The 25952-nt window shown below is 44.9% G+C and overlaps 1 protein-coding gene across 7 annotated transcripts in view; it reads right to left on the bottom strand.

Annotated features, from left to right (window-relative positions):
* Positions 1–25952, bottom strand: part of LOC102938708 — a 95055-nt gene that overhangs the window by 47296 nt on the left and 21807 nt on the right. For 6 of the 7 annotated variants that reach the window (XM_043543906.1, XM_043543905.1, XM_043543910.1 and 3 more), the window contains exons 4-5: positions 4331–4446; positions 2027–2101 (exon numbers count right to left, since the gene is read on the bottom strand). In XM_043543906.1, the coding sequence (XP_043399841.1) occupies positions 2027–2101; positions 4331–4381 (126 nt within the window). In that variant the 5' untranslated portion in view covers positions 4382–4446. Of the gene's footprint in view, positions 1–2026; positions 2102–4330; positions 4447–12814; positions 12867–25952 lie in introns of those variants that run through there. The other variant, XM_043543909.1, reaches the window with a different exon arrangement.

Raw genomic sequence — 25952 nt, 5'->3', positions numbered from 1 at the left:
ATAAATAAGATCTCTAAGAACTGAATTAGGGAGATATTCCTAAGGAGGTTACTACCATGGGGAGAAGCCTTTAGCCTTCATAAATCTCAAAGTATTTTATTAAGTAAAGTAAGCATTATTATTCTCGTTTTACAAATAAGGATACTGATACACAGGGAAGCTGAGTGACTTGCTCAAATTTACACATCAAGTTAGTATCTGGATCAAGAATAAAACCAAGTTATAGAAATTTCAGAAACTCCTAAGTGACTTGTAATCATAAATCATTTAAGCGCTTTTGAAAATACCACTCCAGCTCTCCTGGTTCTCCAAGTAGGACACCAACCACTGAACCATTCTGCCTACCATGAAGTTAATGGGAATTTAGCTGTAGTAAGGAATGACTAAGAAATGCAGGATTTGTCAGGTACAGAATTCTTCCCTAGATTATTTATATAGTACTGGCACTGAATTCCACAATACATTGAGAGATAATCTACTTACCAGGTTAAATTCTCATTTGCAGACTCTCTACTTACAGTTGTATTCCAAGTTTCAAAAATTATGGCCTGATTCTCAATTACTTTGCACCTTGTGTAATCATTCACACCCATCCATAGCCATAATAATGACACCTAACTCTTATACAGTGCTTTTCATCCACAGATCTCAAAGCATTAGAGACAATTCATCCCCGTGCTAGTGCTCAGTCAGGGGGAAGCCCATGCACCTTCCCTATTCTGGGGTTGTTGGGGGTTAGATCAAGTCAAACACAGTTTACAGCAGCCTTATGGGTTGCCCTAACTTGCACCGCAACTGCAGTGGCCCATACAGGAGCTGTGCCACCCAAGAACAGCTGGAGTCATGACCACCTCACCTCAATCTGCACCCAACTTGCTTCAGGCACCAAAGGCTCCTGGGATATTCCTTGTGGAAGTCTCTATAGCTGCTTTATTTCCCCTTTGTGCCATCATGGCAGAAAAAAAGGGGCCACAGGGCAGGGATGAACTCCCTCTGTGAGTGCAAAGTGGGTGTAAAATGCTACCATTCTGATTTGATATTGTTTTATAGTCATTTTACACAGGTGTAAATGACTATCCACAGTACAGAGTTCTGGAGAACTCAGACCCTCCTAGTAATTTTAAAGTAACACTGTCTGCCTGAAATCTAGTCCATTTAGAACAAATGAATTCAATGTACAGTCATTTCAGTTACTGGACTACACCTGCCCTGGAGTCCCCTTGACAATTCTGTGATTTTAAAAATCACATTTTCTTATCTTTTTTCTTTCCCCTGATGCTGTATGAAAACCCCCCACAAAAAGCAGAACCTGACTAGCTTATACAAGGAAATAGTGAAAGACTGTACACCAAGTGCTGTCAAATGCACAAAGTAATCAAGCTGGAAGAAAGATCTCATATTTTGCTACAATAACCTTTGGTGCTAACTAAAATAATAGCAGGTAAAAAGTTTTCAGACAGAAGTGAGATTTTTTTCAAGCAGATAGTGTCCCTCTAAGAGGTATAAATAGGACTGGGAAAAGGGAGTGAAATAACTGGCTGACAAAGATTCCAACCTCAGCCAAAATAGCACACCAAAACATAAAAACGGCAGAAACAGTGAGCCTTGTAGCCCTTTCCAGATGAATAGATCAAAGGAATAAAAGGAGTATGGGGGGGAAAAAACTAATTTTTTTAAAGTGCAGATAATTACGGAAATACTAGCGTTCCAAGATGAAAGAAGAAGAGCCACATAAGAGAGACAAATAGAAGTGTCAAAAGAATTTTTACACACGCTTACTTAACCTGTGTAGTTTTCTACCACCTTCAACTTGGTCTTAACCTTACAGGGCTGATTCTGCTATCATTTGCACTAATATAATTCAGGAATAATTTCACTGAAGTCAACAGCATTATACTCAAGTAAATCCAGTGCAAGTAACAGGTAAAAACCAGGCCCAAAGTTTTAAGCACCAGGGAGTACAGAAAACATGTTCAACTTGAATGCAGTTGTAACTGGTCTAGTACGCAAATGCTTTGGCTTTTACCTTTCTTGCATTTGTAGTCTCAAATAATCCACTTTTTCTCCTGGGATTCTTCTGAGCAGAAAGTGCACAGAGTGTCTTCAATTAAAATAGAAATAGCAGAAGATCAACAAAGCTTTTTACCGGACTAATACAAACAAACCTGTTGTATTGTACCAGTTTATATGTTTTTTTCTATAGATAAGATCCTCTACGAGTAAAATTGGTAAAAGACGTTTCATAAAGCACTTTGAGTTCTGAACTGAAATACAAAAGTCTGATCCACTTTATGTAAAGAGTAACCCTTTCATACAGGCCACATTGCAGAGATTGACTGACATTAGAAAAGTGTTCTAATTCACCAGGAAGGTAGGTTCAGAAAGTTTCACACATATCCCTTCACCACAGTTTTGAAATAAGGTTCACCTAAATCAATTACATGTACAGCTTTTATTTTTGTACATGTTGTTACTGTCACTCATATCAACATAATTAAATTAATACAACAATAGGACTGCACTGCATCAATGGTTTTCAATTATTATAAATCTGAGTCTGAGAAATTTAATTGACACCCAAGGTCTAAGCTTTTAACCCTGGGTAAAAAATATACCACTGATATACCATCCTTCCCTCAACCACAACACACTTCCTGCAATTTAAAGGGGTATTTATGCACTGTTTAGTGTGCACTATATTTAATTGTAATATATTGTCAAGCAAGATAATGCAATGAAAAAAATTAAATGTGACTTATGGGTATGGCTGATTGCATACCAGAAAAAGCTATTTGTTGAATAAATTAGTTGATAGATAGTGGTGAAAATGATGAAGTGAAATATGTGTGAAGGCTATTCAATTAGCTTGGTTCACTAGCAGCTCTTGCTTTTGTCACACTTAGCTGGCTTCCCTCCACTTTTTCTTTCCCCTCCCTATTAGGTTCTGATGTCTCTTTTTCCCCAAAGTAGTTGTTTTCAGTGTCTGCTTCTTTTTTTCCCTTCTCTTCCCGTCTCTACACTGTGTTCTCTGCCTCTCTCTCCCTTTTCCCTCCCATTTCTCCAGACACCATCTAAATCATAGGCACTGATTCCACGGGTGCTCCGGGGCTTAAGCACCCATGGGGAAAACACAGGGGGTTCTCAGCACCAATCAGCTGACAGAAGGCACTTGGGGGAGGGAGGAGAGCAGCGAGCGGGTGGGGGGCATCAGGGAGGAGGTGGGAAGAGATGGAGTGACAGAGGGGCCTCGAGAGGGCGGAGCAGGGGCGGAAAGAGGCGGAGCGAGGGCAGGGCCTCGGGGGCGGGGTGGGAGGCGGCGCAGCGAGGGCAGGGCCTCGGAGGCGGGAAGAGGCAGAGTCGGGGTGGGGGTCTTGGGGGAAGAGGTGGAGCAGGGGCAGGGGCCTTGGGGTGGAACACTCACCAGGAAAAATAAAAGTCAGCCCCCATGCTTGAAATACCTTACCTCTCTTATTGTAGCCCATCTCATCCCCCCACTCTTGCTCACCCTCAAACATCTCCGTGCATCCACCCATATTCTCACCTAAAGGGCTTGGAAATATTACCAGACACCTACTAGTCAGACTTGCTAGTTACTGGCCTGTACAAAAGATGAATGGGTAGGAATTGGCCAGGTGTAATACTGAGGTAAGAGACCAATCTCCCCACAGCTGCCAGGAAAGAGGAGGATGCTGGAATTTCTACCAAGATGCTGTCCCTGGCCCCCTCTTTCATATCATTCTCTAGCTACTAGATGACAGATAAATGTGAAACTCTCTGAAAGTACTTGATTAGGTGGGGTCTCCACTACTCTAACTATATCTTTGTTTTTGAGTAATCCCTCTCAGTGAAGAGCTCCATTGCCTGCTTTGGCTCAGAGTTCCCAAGCAAGATTAGGGTGAAGTGGACCTTAATTCTTGCCACTTTCACAACTGCCTACAGGATTCTGAATAGCAACAGACACAACTGACAAGACTGTTTAGCTTTTTCGGTGCTGCATCTTGGGAAAGCTTTGAGCAACAGCAGAAACATTGCATTTGGACTGTCCATTTGCAGACTTAGGAAGACAGCACTGCATCAGTTTACATGCTGCTCATGTTTATAATGGTTAGAAATTTGAGGCCTGATTCACCTCTTGTTTATGCTATTTTAAATCAGAAATAAGGCCATTGGTGGTCAGTGTCAGACTGGGGGGGAGGGGGGGGGGGAAGAAAGACCCACATTTTTTGTAAATGAAAATTTACTTTCCACAGAAATTGATCAGAAAGCTTCACCATGAGCACATGGATTTTTAAGATCTGCTGCAAATCACTGCCAAGAAAAAAAATTATACCTGGTAAGCGCTATCTTGCATTGAGGTGGTTTTCATAGCTTGACTTTTCATACACTCCACTCTACTAGCAAAACTCCATGCCCATAGGAAACGATGAAGAGCACTAGCCAGGAGAGCTGAAAACAAAGAACTGTGTGAGCTTCGATGTTGTTGGTAAACATATTTTACGATACTTCAGTGGGATTTTCAGTCACTTATGCACTTTTCAAATCCCACCAATAATTCTGATGCACAAGGAATTACATGCAATATCCCCATTAAAAATAACAGCAGTAGTATTCATGAGTAGGGCCCTACCAAATTCGCTGTCCATTTTGGTCAATTTCACAGTCGTGGGATTTTAAAAATAAACTTCATGGTTTCAGCTATTTAAATCTAAAACTTCACAGTGCTGTAATTGTAGGGGTCCTGACCCAAAAAGGAGTTGTGGGGGGCTCACGGGGTGGGGGCTTGTGGTACTGCTACCCTTACTTCTGTGCTGTTGCTGGCAGCCGCACGGCCTTTACAGCTGGGCAGGTAGAGAGCGGCAGCTGCTGGCTGGGGTCCCATCTCTGAAGGCAGAGCCACTGCCAGCAGCAGCGCAGAAGTAAGGATGGCCTGGTATGGTATTGCCACCCTTACTTCTGCGCTGCTGCCTGCAGAGCTGGGCCCTCGAGTCAGCAGGCGCCACTCTCCGGCCACCCAGCTCTGATGGCAGCGGCGCAGAAGGAAGGGTGGCATGGTATGGTATGGTATTGTCACCCTTCCTTCTGCACTGCTGCTGGCGGGATGCAGCCTTCAGAGCTGGGTACCTGGCCAACAACCACCGTTCTCTGGCCGCCCAGCTCTGAAGGCAGTGCAGAAGTAAGGCCGGCAAGACCACAACCCCCTTAAAATAACCTTGCAACCGATCCGCAATTCCCTTTTGGATCAGGACCCCCAATTTGAGAAATGTCGACCTCCCCTGTAAAATCTGGATAGTATAGGGTAAAAGCACACAAAAGACCAGATTTCATGGGGGGAGACCAGATTTCACGGTCATTGACGCGTTTTTCATGGCCTTGAATTTGGTATGGCCCTATTCATGAGGTAAATGCTACCACTAGCACACAACTGACCCAAATCTGGAGCTGGAGTGCTTAAAATCACAGGTGCACTCAGTGGCTGGGGGGAAGGCTGTGTCACCTGTCACTTTGTAATAGCTCCTTTAGCTTAAGAATGACAATGATGGGCTTTTCAGGGAGTCCTAAAGTTTGTACAATATAGGGTTTTTAGGGTGGATGTTGTCTCTTGCTTTTTGCACAACAAAAACCTGTAGAAACCACAGAGTCAGAGTTTAGAGCACTCTCCTGAGAAGTGGGAGACCCCTATTCAAATCCTTTGTCCCCCTCTGGCAGAGAGAGGGGAATTGGAGCTGGGTCTTCCACACCCCAGGCACGTGCTCTAGCCATCAGGTTAAAAGATACAAATGGCCACCACCTCCTCCTCCAGCCATTTTGTGAAGAGTAAGGCAGGCACCAAGCTCATTCCCGCAAGAAGCAGCTTAGGCACCTAGGTCACCTGCCTCCAGTCGACTAGTTTCCATTTGTGGATTGCTAGCAGAGACAGGCACCTCCCTGCAGCCTGAACTTAGGTGCCTATCTCTGAGAGAGGAGAGGGATTTAGTGCACATCCCTGTCGTTGGCTCCCAACCTAGCATGCTAGCTTTTGTGGGTTGCATTCTTAGGCACCTCTCTCGACACATGCATTGGCTAGGGAGCCTAGGCCAAACTCAGGCTTTGTGGATTGCAGCGTTACTCTTGTGATTTTTCTAGGTGCCTCCAAGCACACCTACTATATTGGGCCCTAAGGGAAGAGAAGCGCAGGAGCATCCATCCTCCCCTGGTTCGTGGATTGCTTGAAGTCTTAGAAGGGAGATGAGCTTCCAGATGCTTGGAGTGAGGCAGCAACATGTGCACGCTTGGAGAAACTTAGGTGGCTAGGAAATTTTTACGGTGAGAATTTAGGCTCCAAGTGAATTTAGGTTCCTACAGGAATAGGTGGTGGCTGAGCAGAGGTTGTGTGAATCACAGTGGTGCCTAAAACTAGAACTTAGGCACCTATGTACCTTTGTGTATCTGGGCCTAAGTAATTTTCTGAACACACAGAGCAACTCAACTGCAGATTAAGGCATAAGAATTCCCAAGTATCTGGTCTAATCACTAGATATTTTAGTTTGTTCATTCTTTGGGGGCAGGAACTGTCTTTTATTATGTGTATGTACTGTGCCTAGAAAAATGAAGCCCCAAGCCAGCAGAGGCCTCTAGGCACTACCATAATATAAGTTAAATAATAGACCCTGCTGCCTCTAGGAATGAAGTGAAAAGACTGGATATGCCTTTGGAAGCATTAGTATCTTTTCCACAGACTTTATTAAAAATGGATTATTAAAATGTTTTGTTTAAATGTTTGATCTTTCTGGCCTGTACAATATCACAAACTGAAACAGACAAGATTTCAATGCCAAAATGCATTGACACTGCTGGGAGAATATATTAAAAAAAACAAAACAAACCCCCCCCCCCACACACACACTTACAGGACAATCTAAAATAACATTTTAAAATGCTGCGAGGATAGATTGCTTCAACATCTAGTCCTGCTGAAAACAAACACAACAGACCATCTGCCAGAAAGAACATTGATCAAAAATGATGAGCCAAATTCACTGCTGGAGTAAGTGGGTGCAGTATCATTTATTTCAATGAACTTAGCCAATGTTTCTGTATGTTATAAATTGTTGAGATGACACATGGTACAGACTGTTGGGGGGTAAATGAGATTAAAAACACTGACATTAGAGTGCTCTCACTGAGAGTAATATATCAATTTCAGCACATATATATTTATAGACTCAAAACCCAAGAATGTGGCAGCTATTCACTTGGGTCAGTATAGTTTAAAGGAAAAGGTAGGATATTTTTACAATGATAAGAAAAATATATGGCCACTATTGCCAGTTTAAGGGACTCTGTTAGAACAATTTCTCTCTATCTAATTTGCCTTATAATTACACTAAATCCTACAATGATTGCTCTCATTTAAGTATTTACTGAATCTGCATTCCCTTAATGATTTTTTGTTTGGTTGTTTTTTTGTGTCTAGAAACCTCCTCTACACTGATTTCTAGATAACCCCCTACAGATTCTAGAAAGTGCAGGGCAGATTTCCATAACTGCGGGCAGATGCCTATTGCCCTCTGTAACAGGACTGTCAGTATTCCCTCCCAACTCTGAACTCTAGGGTACAGATGTGGGGACCCACATGAAAGACCCCCTAAGCTTATTTCTACCAGTTTAGGTTAAAAATTTTCCCAAGGCACAAATCCTTCCTTGTCCTTGGATGGGTACTGCTGCCACCACCAAGTGAGTTAGACAAAGATTCAGGAAAAGGACTGCTTGGAGTTCCTGTTTTCCTAAAATAGCCCCCCAAGACCCTTCACCCCCTTTCCTGGGGAAGCTTGAGAATAATCTACCAACCAAATAGGTAAACCAGATTCTTAAAAAACAAAACTTTATTATAAAGGGAAAAAAAGTAAAAGAAGCACCTCTGTAAAATCAGGATGGAAGGTAACTTTACAGGGTAATCAGATTCAAAACACAGAGGATTCCCCTCTAGGCATAACTTTAAAGTTCCAAAAAAACAGGGATAAACCTCCCTCTTAGCACGGGAAAATTCACAAGTTGAAAACAAGAAGTAATCTAACGCGCCCTGCCTTATTTACCTACTCTTTATGCAATACTGAGACTCACTTTAGGATGGTTTATAGGAGAAGGAGTTTTCTGACCTGGTGCTTCTCTGCTTTCCAAGAGAACACACAAACAAAGCCTCCCCCCCCAGATTTGAAAGTATCTTCTTTCCCCATTGGTCAGGTGCCACCCAGGTTATTTGAGCTTCTTAACCCCTTACAGGTAAGGAGGAATTCTAGGTTTCCCTTAGCTGTATGGTTATGACAAGGACCCATTTCACTTCTAAGTTACCATCCTATGTTACTAGGGCCCAGATCTGCAAAGGTACTTAGGTGCCTACATCTGGAGTTTAAGTTCCATTTTTAGGCACCACTATGATCCATAAAAAACCTCTCACCCACCTCCTAATCCTGTATGTGTCTGCACTGCAATGAAACACTTGCAGGTGGCCCAGGTCAGCTGACTTGGGCTCACAGGGCTCAGGCTGTAAAACTGTGGTATAGACATTAGGGCTCAGGCCAAAGCTCGGGTTTTGAGACCCTCCACCTTGCGGGTCCCAGAGCTCAAGCGCCAGCCGAAGCCTGAATGTCTACACTGCAATTTTGCAGCCCTGTAGCCCGAGCCCACCAAGCCTGAGTCAGCTAACACGGGCCAGCCACAGGTGCTTAATTTCAGTGTAGACATACCTATATTTCTGCTGTAAAAGTTTCCCAGGCACCTATATTTCTTCCTCTGCTGCTTCACTTTAGACATCCAGACGCCTATCTCACACCTAAGCCCTACTACAATCCACAAACCAGGGGAAGATAAGTGTTCCTCCACGTATCTTTCCCAAGGCCCCAGTCCAGTGTGCAGTCTCTGAGTACCCCCAACTTCACACAAAACAGACACGGGGGGAAAGGGGCAAGGGCTCCCTCATAGCCCAGTGGCTAGGGTACCCGCCCCAAATGTGGGAGACCCCAGTTCTTTTACTACCTCTGGCAGGGGAGAAGGGAGTTCAGCTAGGGCTTTCTACTTCTCAGGTGAGTGCTCCAACTACTGAACAGCCTGAATTGGGGGGGCGGGGGGGAGGAGGGGGGAGATGCTCTCCATCTCTTTTGTTGAAGCTTTTTCACTTTAACTGAATAATTAAATCTTAATTGGCCACAGACAGTATGAGAGTCACTCAACACTCCAGTGTAAAGCCCCTATTCAGAGCAGGCACAGGGAGGAATTGAACTGGGGGACTGGCCTATTTTCTGGGTGAGTGCCCTAACCATTGGGCTACAGGCTAGCAGAGAGGACTCCCTCCCAGCTATTCTGTGTGGAGTTAAGCAAGCACTTAACTCCATCTCCCAAGAAACAGCTTAGGTGTCTAAGCCACCTGACCCTAGGAGAGGGGTTCCAGCTGTGAATCGCAAGCGGAGATAGGCACCTCCCTGTAGCCTGGACTTCAGCACCTAATTCCACGAGACGGGTGGGCTTAGCAAGCACAAACACACCTCTCACTGACATCTCTCATTGGCTAGCTGAGGCAGCTCCCCTCCTAGCATGCTGGTTTTGTGGCTCACAGTCTAACCCCCCTATCTCTCCCCATTCATTGTACAGGGAACCTAAGCTTTGTGGATTCCATTGTTATTCCAGTGATTTCCTAGACACCTACAAGTTCAGTGCTGTATCACCTAAATCGCTTTGGGGATCCAAGCCTCGCTGTTTGGTGGTATATTTATTCCATACAGGGAACAGCAGGGAGAGCATTCAATATCCTGTCTCTGAATAGGAGAAAAGACCATAGCTACATGCCCTAAGCACAAGGACTGTAGGGGAACCTGACCTGGAAGGAAGTCTAGCTGTGTCTAGCTGTGGCTAATTAGGAAATTCCCCAGAACATTATAAGTGTGCTTAGAGAAGTTTGGCCTGTGCTGCTCTCTTCGTGTGGGAAGCAGGTTATGCTAGTTGACACCTCCCCCCAAATATACCACTACAGGAAAGCTATATTTATGAGGACATTTGTTAATGCCACTGATAACATCTGATGAAGTGGGTTATAGCCCACAAAAGCTTATGCCCAAATAAATTTGTTAGTCTAAGGTGCCACAAGGACTCCTTGTTGTTTTTGCTGATAACAGAGAGACAACTAAGATGGGTTTGGGGGGGTTTGGTGGTTGAGTGAGGAAAATGCTAAATATTTGGCTAGCAAATAGACATCATTCCGCTTAAACAGAGTTTCTAGAATGTAGACAGCCTTCTGGTGGGCTACTCAGTTATTTCTTTGGCAAATTTAACTTAGAAGCCACACTGATAAAATCCTTTTGGGTTCCTAATTTAAAACTGCCAAAACCTGGCCCTGTTGCCTGCTTGGTGTGGGGCCCAGACCTGCTCTGTGGCTATAGTGCGCCTAGCAGTTCCTGAAGGGGCCTCACTCACCCTGGCATTGCTCTGTGGCTGTCACAATCTGTCCCTTTTGGAGCAGGAGGGGTGCGGAGTCTGTAACTCCGCTGTTAACTCTTGTGACTTTATCACAAGTCTCATGATATTTGGTGTTTTTCTTGAAGCCCCAGATTCCAGAGTCATGTAATTAGGTGACTATATCAGCTCTGATGGGGGCAGGGGGAAGTCATGGAAAAAGCTTGAAAACTTGACCCCTATGAACTCTAAAGTCTCAAAACCAGCAGGCCAATATAAAAAAATCTAAATTGTATTTTTTTTTAAAAAAAAACTTATGATTTTTAGGCCAATGTCATCATGATCCTTGAAGGGTGGGGTTAACAATGCTCTAACTCTGCCCCACCTCTCAGCAAGAGGCTGTATGTGGACAGTGCTCCTGATTTGGGGAGTGGTGGCTAATCTCCAAAGCTGGGTAACAGCCTCCTTTAAAGGAGTCATGTGCTCCTTAATCTCCAATTACTCCAGCTGTCACCCAGGAAAGGGACAGAAATTATCAGGGTTTAAAAGGAATCACGAGAAGGGATGACATAAACGCAAACTATGGCCCCGGCCCATAAAAGGAAACAAGACTATCTAGGGAAAGGACCACTCATGTGGGGATCTGACTGCTGCTTATCTTTCTCTGCCATGGCAGCTTAACAGAGTTGCTGTAGTAACCCCAAGGGCATTGCATGGAGAAGAGGGAGTGAGTGACAGGCCACGCTGGTATTGGGAGGAGCCAACACTCTTCTCTGAGGGATTCCAGCTGCTCTACACCTCTCCCAAACAGTTCAGGATTAGTGAGGCTAATGTAGAGCTGGGTTATATGGTAGTAAATCCTCACAAAATTCTACTTGCCCATCCTGTCCAGATGGAATAATTTTTGTTTTACTGAGTGAGTGAAATATTAGTTTTTCACTATCATCATGGTACGGGTGGCTGGGTGTAGGGTGACCAGATGTCCCTATGTTATAGGGACAGTCCCGATATTTGGGGCTTTTTCTTCTATAGGCGCCTATTACCCCCCTACCCCCGTCCCGATTTTTCACACTTGCTGGGTGACTTCTGCCTTCACTGATAAATCTCATCACAGTTTTGCCAGGCTGATGTGCCTCCCTACTCTCATGAAATCACTGTCTAGGATTTAGCCCTCTGGCTGCAGGAAGTCTCTTGTTTGTCTTTGACTGGATAGTGAAATGCTTGATTTTACCTGTTAGGTCGGGTTTAGGAAGTTGTGGGGCTGGTACCACACCACACCATGGTTTGTCTGACTACTGACAGGGTGGCCTATTATATGAAATGTTTTTCTAGGGGGCTAATGTCTGCATTACAAAAAATATAACCACAACAACTGCAGTGATACTAATTAGCCTGCAGAGGCAAAGGACTGAATGAACATAGAGGCTGAACTGTCCACTCACAGACTACTCATTCTGGGTCAGGACTGAGGTACATTGGCAAGGCCGTATGGTGAAACTTACACTGCAGCCACTCTGTTCTACCTGTTGTGTGGATCAAACTGGCACCATTCACAACACTAAAAGTCACTCTAAAAACACCTCAAATATACTTTGTATAAGCTTGCAAGTCAAAATCCTCCTGAGTAAAATATGATCACTCCTGTACGGACATGTTTTCAGATAAATCAAAAGTTATTTTGTTTTCCACCCTAGTTATAAACCCCTGCACTCTGGGGATTATAACAGAAAGGTTGACAGACATTACTACTGCCAAACGAATGGCATCACTATAATATGATACTAATACGATAAGACTGAAACTTGATAACAGTGTGACTTTCATGCATTAGAATGAGAACACTGTTACTGTCATGTACATCTAACTTAAAACACCAACAGCTAAACTGACAATTTCCACTTCATTTTTATGGAAAGGTCCATGTAGCAAGGTGACCACTCACTAGCACGGCACCTGCTGCTGGTCATCTTGGGTATTAGCTCTTCCAGCCCAGAGCACCCTCTGCAGGCCGGTGTCTCACCTGCCTTAGGGTCCCCGTGTCCCTCCTGGACCCCTAGTGCCCCTTTACCTTGAGGTGCTGCCCCCTGGCAGTGCCCCCACACTCTGGGTCTCCCCTCCCCGGGGAACCCCCAACCCTCTATCCCCACCTTGCCTCAGTCGGTGCTGCCAGTCACCATCTAGCCCCCGGTCACTGGGGCAGACTGCAGCCTGTAAACCACTCAACATCAACAAGGGGGTTTAGGACCTGCTGCCTTTGCCTATTCCCAGGCTGTATCTCTGCAGCCCCAGTACCTTTGATAGGCCTTCAATAAGGCCTGCAGCCTGGGGGTTTACCAGGCTGGCGCTTCCCAGCTCCCTTTGCCCCTCCCCAGCACTGCTCCAGTTCAGATACCTTCCTCTCAGGCAGCTAGCCCTTCTCCCTCCAGGGCTAGAGAGAGACTTTTCCCAGCTTCTGCCCCACAGCCCTCTTATAAGGGCCAGCTGGGTCCTGATTAAGCCAGCCAAACCTGTGGTCAGCTACATAGTCAGCTTCCCCTAGCTGTTCTTAATCCCTTTTCCCAGCCACAGCCCTCTCCAGGGCTGCTTTAACCCCTTCAGGGCTGGAGCGGGGTGACCACCCCACTACAGTCCACAAAAAATGCTTCACATGAGAAGAGGCACTGGTCTATTTATAGTCAAAACAGCTGGTTTTCACACTCCAGGTCATTGCCTCAGGACTGCTCCAACTCCTGTTTGTGCCTGAATAGTCTGTGTACAGAGTTACCTTGTGAAGTGCTGAAATGTGCAGCCTCTTTCCCAAACAGCGATATTGTTAGGTTATTTTTTTTTCACTTTGTACAAACACCTTCTATATGAACACAGCTTTATGCTGACCTTTTCCCATTTGGACAGGGTCTGTTGCCTCTTTGGTAGGATCAGAGTTTCAGACCCTGTCTTGGCTTGCTTTGAAAAACAAAAAGTACAGAAGAAGCTTTTCACCATCTAGTCCACAGCTGCTTTCCCCTCCATATCCTTCCTGAAACACACATTAAACTAAACAAATCATACAATAAGCAAAGGCCTCCAGCTAAAGCTAGTTCATCCAGATAATATGCCAGCTCATCATGTATATACTGATAGGCATGCTATAGGATTCTGCTCTAATCACCCATACACCTAGCTACTGCAAACACATTTTCTATTACTTCTGCTTGTGTAGTTACCAATGTATAACACTGCAATGAACACCTTTCTATACTCATTCTGCAACAATCACATGCTTTGAAATCCTTAGATGGAGTACACTGTAAAAGCAAAGCATTGTACACGGTTATTATTAAAATGCAATATCTATGTTAATGTAAATGTACATTAATGTACTTTTAAAGAAAGTCTAAAACATTAATATAGTTTGCATATGAACATTTAAAATATTTCCACTGTAAAGAAGATCTATAAAAATGCTGAAAACTAGGTCTGCCGTTGCAATATTCACCTTTTTTCATTTTCTCTTTATTTGTTGTCAAACATGAAAAAGCTAATATCATATTAATTTTTAAAAGGATTTTATTAGTACATTAAAACATTTACTCTAACGAAGATTCACATCCAGAAACAATCTTAACTGAGAAGTTCCAAATTTCTGCACACTTAAATTTTCTTAACTGTAATGTTCTTTCATGGCTATTTTTACATGTTGGAAACAAATTAGCAAACATTTTGTGAGAAAGTATAAGAGATGTAAATTTTATAAATTTTATAAATTTTCAATTTCGTTTCATGGTTACTTATTTCTCTTTGAAGCAATTTCATTTACTGTTGCCATTCTGAAACCTCTGTCCTGATACCAGTGTCATCCCTATGTTGAGAACCAACAGATATTAGGGGCTTTGCAGCTCAGCTTCTCAGTGGAGGAGACATAGATTCTCAATAGATTCTAAATTTAACTTGTTTTAGTTACACACATACACCAGTCCTGGAACAGAGGTGGTCAAACAGCATGCAGGGCAATCCCTTCCTTCAGGAATCTTAATCCAACATCAATGCCCAGTTCCCGGGAAGCAACTTTGACTCAAGAATAGACTAATCAGAGACCAAAGAAGAGAACAAACTCTCGTGCTGCTCACACAGCTCCTTCTCCAAGGACCACTGTCTCTACATAGAACCCTGCATAACTCAAATCGAACAATAATACATCATGTCTTCCAAGTCTAAACATTCACCTACATCTTAAGGAAAAAAACTTGGAAGACTTGTAATACTGCCAGTCAGTGATGTCCGCTATAACAAGAAGTTATTAAATTCCATGGGCCAAATCCTGTCCTGAAATGAAATGGGATTGCATTGCGTATGTCGGGAAAGAATCTGGCCCTGTTTGTGATGTATTTTTCACACACTAGACCAACCACACACGCATGAATTACTTGTTTTATATTAAGGGACACTAGAAGTCTAAATACTAAGATGGGTGAACTTGAGTGTCTGGCTTTAATTGAGGATACTGATATAACAGGAATCATGGAAACTTGATGGAATGAGGATAATCAATGGGACACAGTAATAAAAGGGTACAAAATACATAGGAATGACAGAGTAGGTCACATGGTGGGGGAGTGGCACTATGTGTGAAAGAAAGAATAGGGTCAAATAAAGTAAAAATCTTAAATGAATCAAACTGTACCATAGGATCTCTATGGACAGAAAGTCCATGCTTGAACAATAACAGTATAGCAGTAGGAATATACTACTGACCATCTGACCAGCCTGGTGACAGTGACTGTGAAATGCTCAGATAGATTAGAGAGGCTACAAAGGCAGAAAACCCAATAATAAAGAGAAATGTCAACTACCCTCATATTGATTGGCTATATGTCATTTCAGGAAGGGATGCAGAGATAAAATTTCTCAACCAATTAATGACGGCTTTTGGAGCAGATTTTCCTGAAATCTACAAGAAGAGAGACAATTCTTGATTTAGTCCTAAGTGGAGCATAGGATATGTCCAAGAGGTGAATATAGCTGAACCACTAGGTAATAGCGACCATAATGTAATTAAATGTAACATCCTGGAGGGGGAGGGCGGAAGAGACCCACCACAGTAACATTTAACTTCAAAAATGGGGGAACTACACAAAAATGAGGAAGCTAGTTAAACAAAAATTAAAAGGAAGGGTGAAATGTCTGCAAACTGCATGGAGATTACTTAAAAATACAATAATAGAGGCTCAAATTAAATGTATACCCCAAATTAAAAAATAACAACCGTAAGACGACAAAAAAGTGCCATCAGGGCTAAACTGTTAAGAGGCAAGAAGAGATCCTTTAAAAACTGGAAGTCAATTACTAATGAGTAAAATACAGAAAGGAGCATAAATTCTGGCAAATCAAGTATAATTAGGCAGGCGAAAAAAGAATTAGAAAAGCATCTAGGAAAAGATACAGAAATGAACACCAAAAAAAATTTTTAAATACATCAGAAGTAGGAAGCCTGACAAGGACAATAAAGCCTCTGGACAATAAAGATGCTAAAGGAACACTCAAGGTCATTGAAGACAAGCTAAATGAATTCTTTGCATCAGTTTTCACTGCAGAAGATGTGAGGGAGATCCCCACACCCAAGCCATTCTTTTTCTGTGACAAATCTGAGGAACTGTCCCAGATTGAGGTGTCAGGGATGGTTTAGGTCCAAACTGATAAATTAAACTGTAATAAGTCACTAGGACCAGACGGTATCACCCAAAAGTTCTGAAAGAACTCAAATATGAAATTGAAGAACTAACTGCGGAATGTAACCTATCACTTAAATCAGCGTAGATACCGGATGACAGGAGGATAGCTAACATAAATCCAATTTTTATAAAAGGTTCCAGAGGTGATCCTGACAATTACAGGCCAGTAAACCTAACTTCAGTACCAGGCAAATTGGTTTAAATTATAGTAAAGAACAGAATTACCAGACACATAGATAAACATGATATGTTGGGGGAGAGTCAACACTGGTGAGGCATGATTTACCTTAGCAAAAGCAATCTATTAGAATTCTTTGAGGGTGTCAACAAGCATGTGGACAAGGTTGATCCAGTCAATAATGACAGGTTTCAGAGTAGCAGCCATGTTAGTCTGTATCCACAAAAAGAACAGGAGTACTTGTGGCACCTTAGAGACTAACAATTTTACTAGAACATAAGCTTTCATGGGCTACAGCCCACTTCATGGGATGCATAGACTGGAACGTATAGTAAGTGTATATATATACACGCGCACACACACACACATATACAGAGAAGGTGGAAGTTGCCATACAAACTGTGAGAGGCTAATTAGTTAAGATGAGCTATTATCAGCAGGAGAAAAAAAACTTTTGTAGTGACAATCAAGATGGCCCATTTAGACAGTTGACAAGAAGGTGTGAGGATACTTAACATGGGGAAATAGATTCAATATGTGTAATGACCCAGCCACTCCCAGGCTATATTCAAACCCAAGTTAATGGTATCTAGTTTGCATATTAATTCAAGCTCAGCAGTTTCTCGTTGGAGTCTGTTTTTGAAGCTTTTCTGTTGCAAAATTGCCACCCTTAAATCTTTTACTGAGTGGCTAGAGAGGTTGAAGTGCTCTCCTACCGGTTTTTGAATGTTATGATTCCTGATGTCAGATTTGTGTCCATTTATTCTTTTGTGTAGAGACTGTCGGGTTTGGCCAATGTACATGGCAGAGGGGCATTGCTGGCACATGATGGCATACCTAGCATGTGCAGGTGAACGAGCCCCTGACGGCGTGGCTAATGTGATTAGGTCCTATGATGGTGTCACTTGAATAAATATGTGTGTTCACATATTTATTCAAGTGACACCATCATATAGAATTATGTACAAAATAACCTGCATTCAAAAATAAAACAATGTAAAATTTTAGAGCCTGCAAGTCCACTCAGTCCTAATTCTTGTTCAGCCAATCGCTCAGACAAACAAGTTTCTTTACCTTTGCAGGAGATAATGCTGCCTGCTTCTTGTTTACAATGTCACGTGAAAGTGAGAACAGGCATTCTCATGGCACTGTTGTAACTGGCGTTGCAAAATATTTACGTGCCAGATGCACTAAAGATTCAGATGTCCCTTCATGCTTCAACCACCATTCCAGGGGACATGCATCCATGCTGATGACGGGTTCTGCTCAATAACAATCCAAAGCAGTGCAGACTGACACATGTTCATTTTCATTATCTGAGTCAGATGCCACCAGCAGAAGATTGATTTTCTTTTTTGGTGGTTTGGGTTTTGTAGTTTCCGCATCGGAGTGTTGCTCTTTTAAGAATTCTGAAAGCATACTGCACACCTCATCCCTCTCAGATTTTGGAAGGCACTTCAGATTCTTAAATCTTGAGTCGAGTGCTGTAGCTATCTTTAGAAATCTCACATTGGTACTATGATGGGGTTGGGGCTCACCACCACAGCGCTTCCTGCTGTTCACTCTGGGAATTAGCTCAGTTCATGCGGAGCGCCCTCTGCCGGTGGTGTCCTGTCCGTCTCTCGCCCTGGATTGGCGTCTCGACCTGCGTTGCTCCCAGCTTGCGGCATCCTCTTCAGGGCACTTCCCTCTGGCCGTTCCCACTGCTCTGATCTCACCCCCTTCCAGGGGTTTGGTGTTATCAGCAGTCCTTCTCTTCGCCCCAGCCACAATGGCCAACCACACCCCAAAGTCTAACCCCTTTTGATAGGGGTCTGGTGCAGTCTGTGATGGCCACTCCAAAAGGCCACATGGAAGTGCAAAGGGGAAGGGGGGGACCCAGGACAGCCCTCTACTCTGGGTCCCGACCCAGGGACCCTTTGGCAGCAGCCTTCCTGCCTGCCCTCCTTCTCTCCCTTTGTCTGTCTCTCTCCCTGGGCCGTTTCCCCTTCGGCCCCTTTGCACCGGCTAGGCCCTTTTTCTCAGGGCCCCCAGCCCAGCAGGTACTGGGCGGGAGTTCCCTTCTGCTCCTCCCTGCCTGCCCAGCACTGCGCTGTCCCTGGTGCTAGTCTCCTCACACAGGAGACAGACCTTCACCCTCTGAAGGCCTGGGAGAGACTACCTGCTCCCTTCCTGGGCACCTATGTAGGGGCTGGCCTAGCCCTGATTGGTTGGCTGTAATACTGGCCCTGACTGGCTCTCTAACAGGCCCTCCCTGATCGGCTGCGCAAGGCGGCAGCCACTCTGGCCTGCTGTAGCCCAATCTGGCATGGGGGTAGGCACTGCCCCACCACAGTAGCCTCCTTGCGTTTTGTGAAATCTGCAGTTGAAAGTGTTCTTAAAATGAACAACATGTGCTGGGTCATTATCTGAGACTGCTATAACATGATATATATGGCAGAATGCGGGTAAAACAGAGCAGGAGACATACAATTCTCCCTCAAGGAGTTCAGTCACAAATTTAATTAACGCATTAATTTTTTAACAAGAGTCATCAGCATGGAAGCATGTCCTCTGGAATGATGGCCAAAGCATGAAAGGGCATACGAATGTTTAGCATATCTGGCATGTAAATACCTTGCAATGCTGGCTACAAAAGTGCCATGAAAATGCCTGTTCTCACTTTCTGGTGACACTGTAAATAAGAAGAGGGCAGTATTATCTCCTGTAAATGTAAACAAACTTGTTTGTCTTAGCGATTGGCTGAACATGAAGTAGGACTGAATGATTGTAGGCTCTGAAGTTTTACAGTTTTGTTTTTGAGTGCAGTTATGTAAAAAAAAAATCTACATTTGTAATTTGCACTTTCATAACAAAGAGATTGCACTACAGTACTTGTACAAGGCAAACTGAAAAATACTATTTCTTTTGTTTATCATTTTTACAGTGCAAATATTGTTAATAAAAATAATGTACTTTGATTTCAATTACAACACAGAATATATATGAAAATGTAGAAAAACATCCAAAATATTTAATAAATTTCAATTAGTATTCTATTGTTTAACAGTGCGATTAAAACTGTGATTAATCACGATAAATTTTTTAATTGCGATTACTTTTTTTGAGTTAATTGCATGAGTTAACTGTGATTGACAGCCCTATTATTTACCTCTTCACAGAACACAAGAACTAGGTGTCACTCGATGAAATTAATAGGCAGAAAGTTTTTAAAAAAACAAAAGGAAATACTTCTCCACACAGTGCACAGTCAACCTGTGTAACTCATTGCCATGGGATGTTGTGAAGGCCAAAAGTACAACTGGGTTCAAAAAAGAAAGACTGATAAGTTCATGGAGGATAGGTACATCAATGGATATTAGCCAAAATGGTCAGGGATGCAACCCTGTGCTCCAGGTGTCCCTAAACCTCCAACTGCCAGAAGCTGGGACTGGACAACAGGGAATGGATCACTCAGAATTGCCCTGTTCTGTTCATTCCTTATGAAGTATCTGGCACTGGCCACTGTCAGAAGACAGGTTACTGGGCCAGGTGGACCATCGGTCAGACTTAGTATGGCCATTCTTATGTTCTTCTAAACCAATAAAACAGGAAATAAGAAAAATAAAATCTGCAAGAGAGAGCAAAGTGGGTTTCTCCTCTGCTACATTCTAGCTTCACAAAATGGCAGCTGCCTCTACAGACAACAGACTCCTAGGAATTTAAAGGTGTAAGATGTAAATAATAGAACTGTAATAGTTTCACATGCATGTGGAAGATGGCTCTATGGAAAACCATAAAAAGCTCTACAAAGAAGCATCTAAGCCTTACTTAAGTAATCTATTCAAGTATTTTAAATGCAAGTATTTACCACAGGTAGCTTATATGTTACTTATCTTTTTGTTAGCAGACAAAAGAATTACAAAAGGGGGTGGGGAATCTGTCCTTTTTACTATAACATACATTAAGTATTGTGCAGCCCTGGGTCATGTATTTCACATAAAACACAGTATCATAATACATGAATTTGCATTAATTCTGGTGTTTCAGTGTCTAAGGGCTTCTCCACTCATGAAAGTTATTGCAGAATAAATTATGGTGTAAATTTAAAGAAGAACAGCTATTCTCAAATAGGAGTGACTATGCTTGGAATTATTCCAGAATATATTCTGGAATAACTCATGTTGGCAAGCCCACAGGAGCTTCAGTACATGGAAGAGTGCAGTGTTTCCTTTTCTTCAATATAAGAATGACTAAATATTTCAAACCACAGTATAGAATTTAAACATTAAATAAGCATAGATCTACATTACCACAGAATATGTACAACTGGGTATTACTATTTGAGAAAATGGTTACTAACCTTTTGTAACTGTTGTACTTTAAGATATGTTGCTCATGTTCATTCCATGCTAGGTGTGTGTGCACAGTTGCCAGAGATTTTTCCCTCACTGGTATTCATATAGCCGGCTCTAATGCCCTCTGGAGCCCTGGATGTATGCGCCGGTGTAAGGGGCACTGCTGGCCCCAGACCCTCTCAGTTCCTTCTTGACAGTAACTCTGACAGAGGGGTAGGAGGGTGCATCATAGAATAGACATGAGCAACACATCTAGAAGAACAACTGTTTCGAAAGGTTAGTAATGTTTTTTCTTCTTCGAGAGCTGGCTTGTGTCCATTCCGTGCTAAGTGACTCACAAGCAGAACCCCTGGAGGGGACATGCTGATTGCAGCACTGCTCTCCCAAAACTGGCATCATCAGGGGCCTGTTGGGTGATGGCACAGTCGGATATGAAGCTATGAATCAACAACCATGTTGCGGCTGTGTAGATATCCTGGATTGGTCTCTGTGCAAGGAATGCTACTGATGAAGCCTGGGCTCTCATGGAATGAGTGGTCATGATGGCTGGAGCCCGAACTTTCACCTGCTCGTAGTAAGCTCGGGTACAGGCGGTTATCCAAGATAAGATTCTTTGGGATGACACCAATAGCCCTCTCATCCTTTCCACTACTGCTACACAGAGTTGTGTGAACTTGCAGAAGGGTTTAGTTCTCTCAATATAGAAAGTGAGAGCCTGCCTTACATATGAAGCCAATGTTCCTCAGCAGTTTTGTGAGGTTTTGGAAAGAACAGGAAGAAAAATGCCCTGGTTTCTGTGGAACTGCGACACCTGCTTTGCTAGGAAGGCCGAATGAGGGCGCAGCTGGACCTTGTCCTTGAAGAACAGCGTATAAGGGAGTTCTGACATCAGGGATTTGATCACAGGGACCTTTCTGGGAGAGGTGATTGCCACCAGAAAGGCGACCTTCCAAGAGAGAAGCAGTATGAGGCATGATGCTAACAGCTCGTGAGCCTCGACAGGACCCAGGTTTAAGTCCCATGAGGGGATCAGATCATGAACCTGAGGGTAGAATCTTTCCAGCCCCTTGAGAAACCCGACTATCATCTCATGCGAGAACACTGATCTGCCATTCACTGGAGGGTGAAAGGCTGAAATGGCTGCCAAGGGGACCTTAACAGAGAGAGAGCCAGACCTTGATGTTTTAGGTAGTCCAGGTAGAGCAGATAGTCCAAGAGAGACTGCAGAGAAGACCGGGATGGAGAGAGAGTCCACTCGGAGGCCCAACAAGTAAAACATTTCCACTTGGCAGGAAGGTAGCCCTGGTGGAAGGCTTTCTGCAACCTATCAAGATTTGTCAAACCTGCTCTGAGCAGGCTTGCTTTTCAGGGATCAGCCACATGACAACCATGTTGTCAGGTGCAGAGAGGGAAGGTTCGGGTGAAGCTACTGGCCGTGGTCTTAAGAACTCAAGTTTGGGCGGGGTGGTAGCGCGAGTGGAGCTGCCACTGAGAGGTCCAGAAGCATACCAAACCAATGCTGGCATGGCCACACTGGAGCTATCAGGATAACCTTTGCCTTGTCCCATTTGATTTTTAGGAGGACCTTGTGAACCCAGGGGATCAGTGGGAAGGTGTATAGTAGGTGGTCTGTCCACGAGAAGAGGAAGGCATCGAAGAGGGAGCCTATGCTGTGCCCGTGCAGCAAACAGAACTGATGCCCTTTCCTGTTCTGTCTAGTGGCAAACAGGTACGTCTGGGGAGGCCCCCACTTCTGGAAGATGACACTGATGACCTCCGGTGAAGAGACCACTCGTGGTGAGAGGGACAGGATCTACTGAGATGATCCCCCAGTGCATTTCGGGCTCCCGGGAGATGTGACGCCTCAAGGTAAACGGTGTGTTTCATGCAAAAGTCCCACAGCTGGAGGGCCTCCTGGCACAGGGCTGAAGATTGAGCCGCTCCATGCTTGTTGATGTAAAACATTTAAGCAGTGTTGTCCATCAAGACATGTGCTACTTTGCCTGAGATCTGGGGAAGGAACACTGGAAAGCCAAGCGTACTGCCCTGAGTTCCATGATGTTTATATGCAGGGAGGACCAGAGGCCCTGAGTCCTGAGACTGCTGAGTTGGCTCCTCACTCTGGTCTGATGCATCTGAGACTAAGGTTACCAACGGATGAGAGGCAGCAAAGGTTACCCCTTTCATTACAGATCCCAGGTCTCTCCACCAAGTCAGCAAAGTGAGGACCAGAGGCAGAATCATAAGTATCAAGTCCAGTTTCTGTCTGCTCAGGAATTAGACTGATGCCAGCCACATCTGTAGAGGTCTGAAACGTAGCCTTGCATACTACACCACGTAGATACATGCCATCATGTGACCCAACAGTTTGAGGCAGATCCAAGCAGTTATTAGTGGGTGAATTGTGACCCTGGAAATCAGGTCCGACATAGCTTGGAAATGGGCTTCCGGTAGGGAGGCGTTGGCTGGATCGAATAGAGCACTGCCCCGATGAACTCTATTCTCTGAACCGGGACCAGAGTTGACTTTTGCTCGTTTATCAACACACCCCGCACCTGGAAGGTGGCCCATATTGTGCTGATGTTGTGCCGCACCTGAGCCTGCAACCGACCTTTGATCAGCAAGTCATCGAGGTACGGGTAGACTTGCACGCCTCAATGCCCGAGGAAGGCTGCTACCATTGCCACACACTTCATGAAGATTCATGGGGCTGCCAATAGGCCGAAGGGGAGAGCAGTGAATTGGGAGGGGCACTGACCCACTATAAACCTGAGGAATCTCCTGTGACCACAGAAAATAGAGATGGGGAAATAAGCGTCCTTTAAGTCAAGAGTGGCGTACCAGTCTCCTAGATCCAGGGATGGGATGATGGAGGCCAGAGAGACCATACGGAACCTCAGTTTCTTGAGATATTTCTTGAGGCGACACAGGTCCAGGATGGGCCACAGACCCACTTTGGCCTTCAGGATTAGAAAATACCGCGAGTAAAACCCCTTCCCCCTCAAGGCTCGAGAAACCTCCTCCGCAGCCCCCACATGTAGGAGAGCTTGCTCCTCCTGGATGAGAGGCTGCTCATGAGCCCCTCCTGGGGGAATTTTGTGCCACTGTGCCTATGCAGAATTTATGTCCCCTGCAGATTTTTTTGCTTCCCTGCAGAAAAATAACTTTCTAATGGGGAAGCAAAGGGAAGCCACAACAGCAGTCATACAATCCTCCTCAGCAGTATGTTTTGGGTGCCCAGGATAGCGGGTAGAGAGGTAAATCACTGTGGGGCAGGGGCGGGACTGGAGAAGACCTGGCTGATGGCTCCTACCCTGTGCCAGGCTCAGCTTCTAGTCCTGGCTGGGCTGGGGAGGACAGGACTTCCTCCCCCTTGCATGGCATCTGGGGCTGTGTCAGACCCACCCCCAGATTTCTCCCCAGGCTGTGGGAAGCTCTGCAAATTCTTCCCTCCTCTCCCCCCACCCTCACGCTTCCTGCGCCCATTGCTCCTCAACTGCAGGGGGAGGGATTGCTGTACAGGGAGCTGCTCCCCCCTCCACCAAGCCTCACCCCGCCACACACACCCAGAACCCTCCCGACAAGCCCCAATCTCCCTGCATCTGGACCATCCCGACAAGCCATTCCACCCTACTGAGCCCCAGCCATCTGCACATGGATCCCCACCCCATGCACCCCCACTCCCCCAGCATCTGGAACCCCCAGTGAGTCCCCCACACCCAGACCGCCCTGCCGAGTTCCTTCCCCCAAACATCCAGACCCCCCCACCCAGCTGAACCCCAACCACCTTCACCTGGACACTCCTGCAGAGTTCCATTACCACTGCATCCAGAAACAAGCCCCCCCCACCCCGCACCCAGATCCCCCACTGAGCCACCCGCACCCAGATTCCCCCACACAGAGCCCTCTCAACCCACACCTGGATCCCCCCACACGAAGCCCCTCCACACTTAGATCCTGTATTGCTGAACCTGCCTGCCCACACCTGGTCCACCTGGCATGGAGGTTCAGGGCCCTGGGGTGTTTCTAGGGCATGCCCAGACCTTGCGCTGTATCAGGGTTGGGTGCAGCTTCACCACTGAGTCCATATCCTGGGGGGAGGGGGAGGGGGACAGGGGGAATTGCAGAGTGATCTTCCACCTCTGTCTCCACTTTTATTTGACAAATAAAATTTGCAGAATTTTGCAGAATTTTAAAACACTGTGTCAAGAATTTTTAATTTTTTGGCGCAGAATGCCCTCAGGAGTATCATGAGAAGTGTCTCTGAAGAGGGACGGGAGAGTGGGGTGGGAAGGAGGTGTGGATGAGAATTGAAGGGCGTAACTGACTATTAACGTACCCAGGACCCAAAGGGCCAATATTATATATATGACCACACTGGCTGAAGGCCAATAGGTGGTCCAAAAAAAAAAAAAAAGAGGGGACGGATCCAGAGCCGAGACTGGTATAATGCCTTCAGGTGTATCTTCAAAAGGCCTACGAGGCCCCACTGAAGTATCTATGAGAGCCCGAGTGGGAGGCTAAGGTAGAAAAAAGGGGTTGTTGTCATTTGTAACTATTCCCCTTTCTTTTTTAGGGCTCCTGCCTGGGAGGTGCCAAGAACCTGGGAGGCTGCTGGGGTCTGAAGTGCTTCCTGGAGGCTGGCAGCGTGTAAAGGCCTAAGGAACGAAGGGTGGCCCTCGAGTCCTCCAAGTCCGTCTGCTCAGAAAACAGCATGGAGCCTCCAAATTATGTCCTGGATGGACTGCTGAACCTCATGAGGAAGGCCAGATGATTGAAGCCATGAACAGCGCCTCATGGTGACTGCTGATGCCATAATCCTGGCTGCCGAGATGGCCGCATCCAGAGCCACCTGAAGGGAGGTCCTGACCACAGTCTTACCATCCCTAAGATGGCCGCAAATTCCTCCCTTGATTCCTGTGAGAGTCTTTACATTTGGATAGCAAGTACCACAGATTAAAATCATATCTCCCCCAGCAAAGCCTGTTGGCTGGAGATACATATTTGGAGACTGCCTGTCAAATAAACTTCCAATCCAAAAAGGTCCAATCTCTTAGCTTCTTTATTTTTGGGGTAGCACTCAAATGTCCCTGTCTGTCCCACTCATTTGCCACACACACTACCAAGGATCCCCAAGGGTGCGAGTAAAGGTAGTCAAACCTGCTTGCTGGAACATAGTATTTCTTCTCTGCCCTCTTTGAGGTGGGGGGTAGAAAAGAAGGGGTCTGCCACAGTGTCTTAAAGTGCCCCAACACTGCTTTGTTTATAGGTAAGGCCACTGTGGAGGGGGCAGCAGTAGCCAGGATG

The sequence above is a fragment of the Chelonia mydas genome, chromosome 3 (assembly GCF_015237465.2).
Source record: "Chelonia mydas isolate rCheMyd1 chromosome 3, rCheMyd1.pri.v2, whole genome shotgun sequence".
Taxonomy (NCBI): domain Eukaryota; kingdom Metazoa; phylum Chordata; order Testudines; family Cheloniidae; genus Chelonia; species Chelonia mydas.
This window is presented reverse-complemented; position numbering and strand designations above follow the sequence as displayed.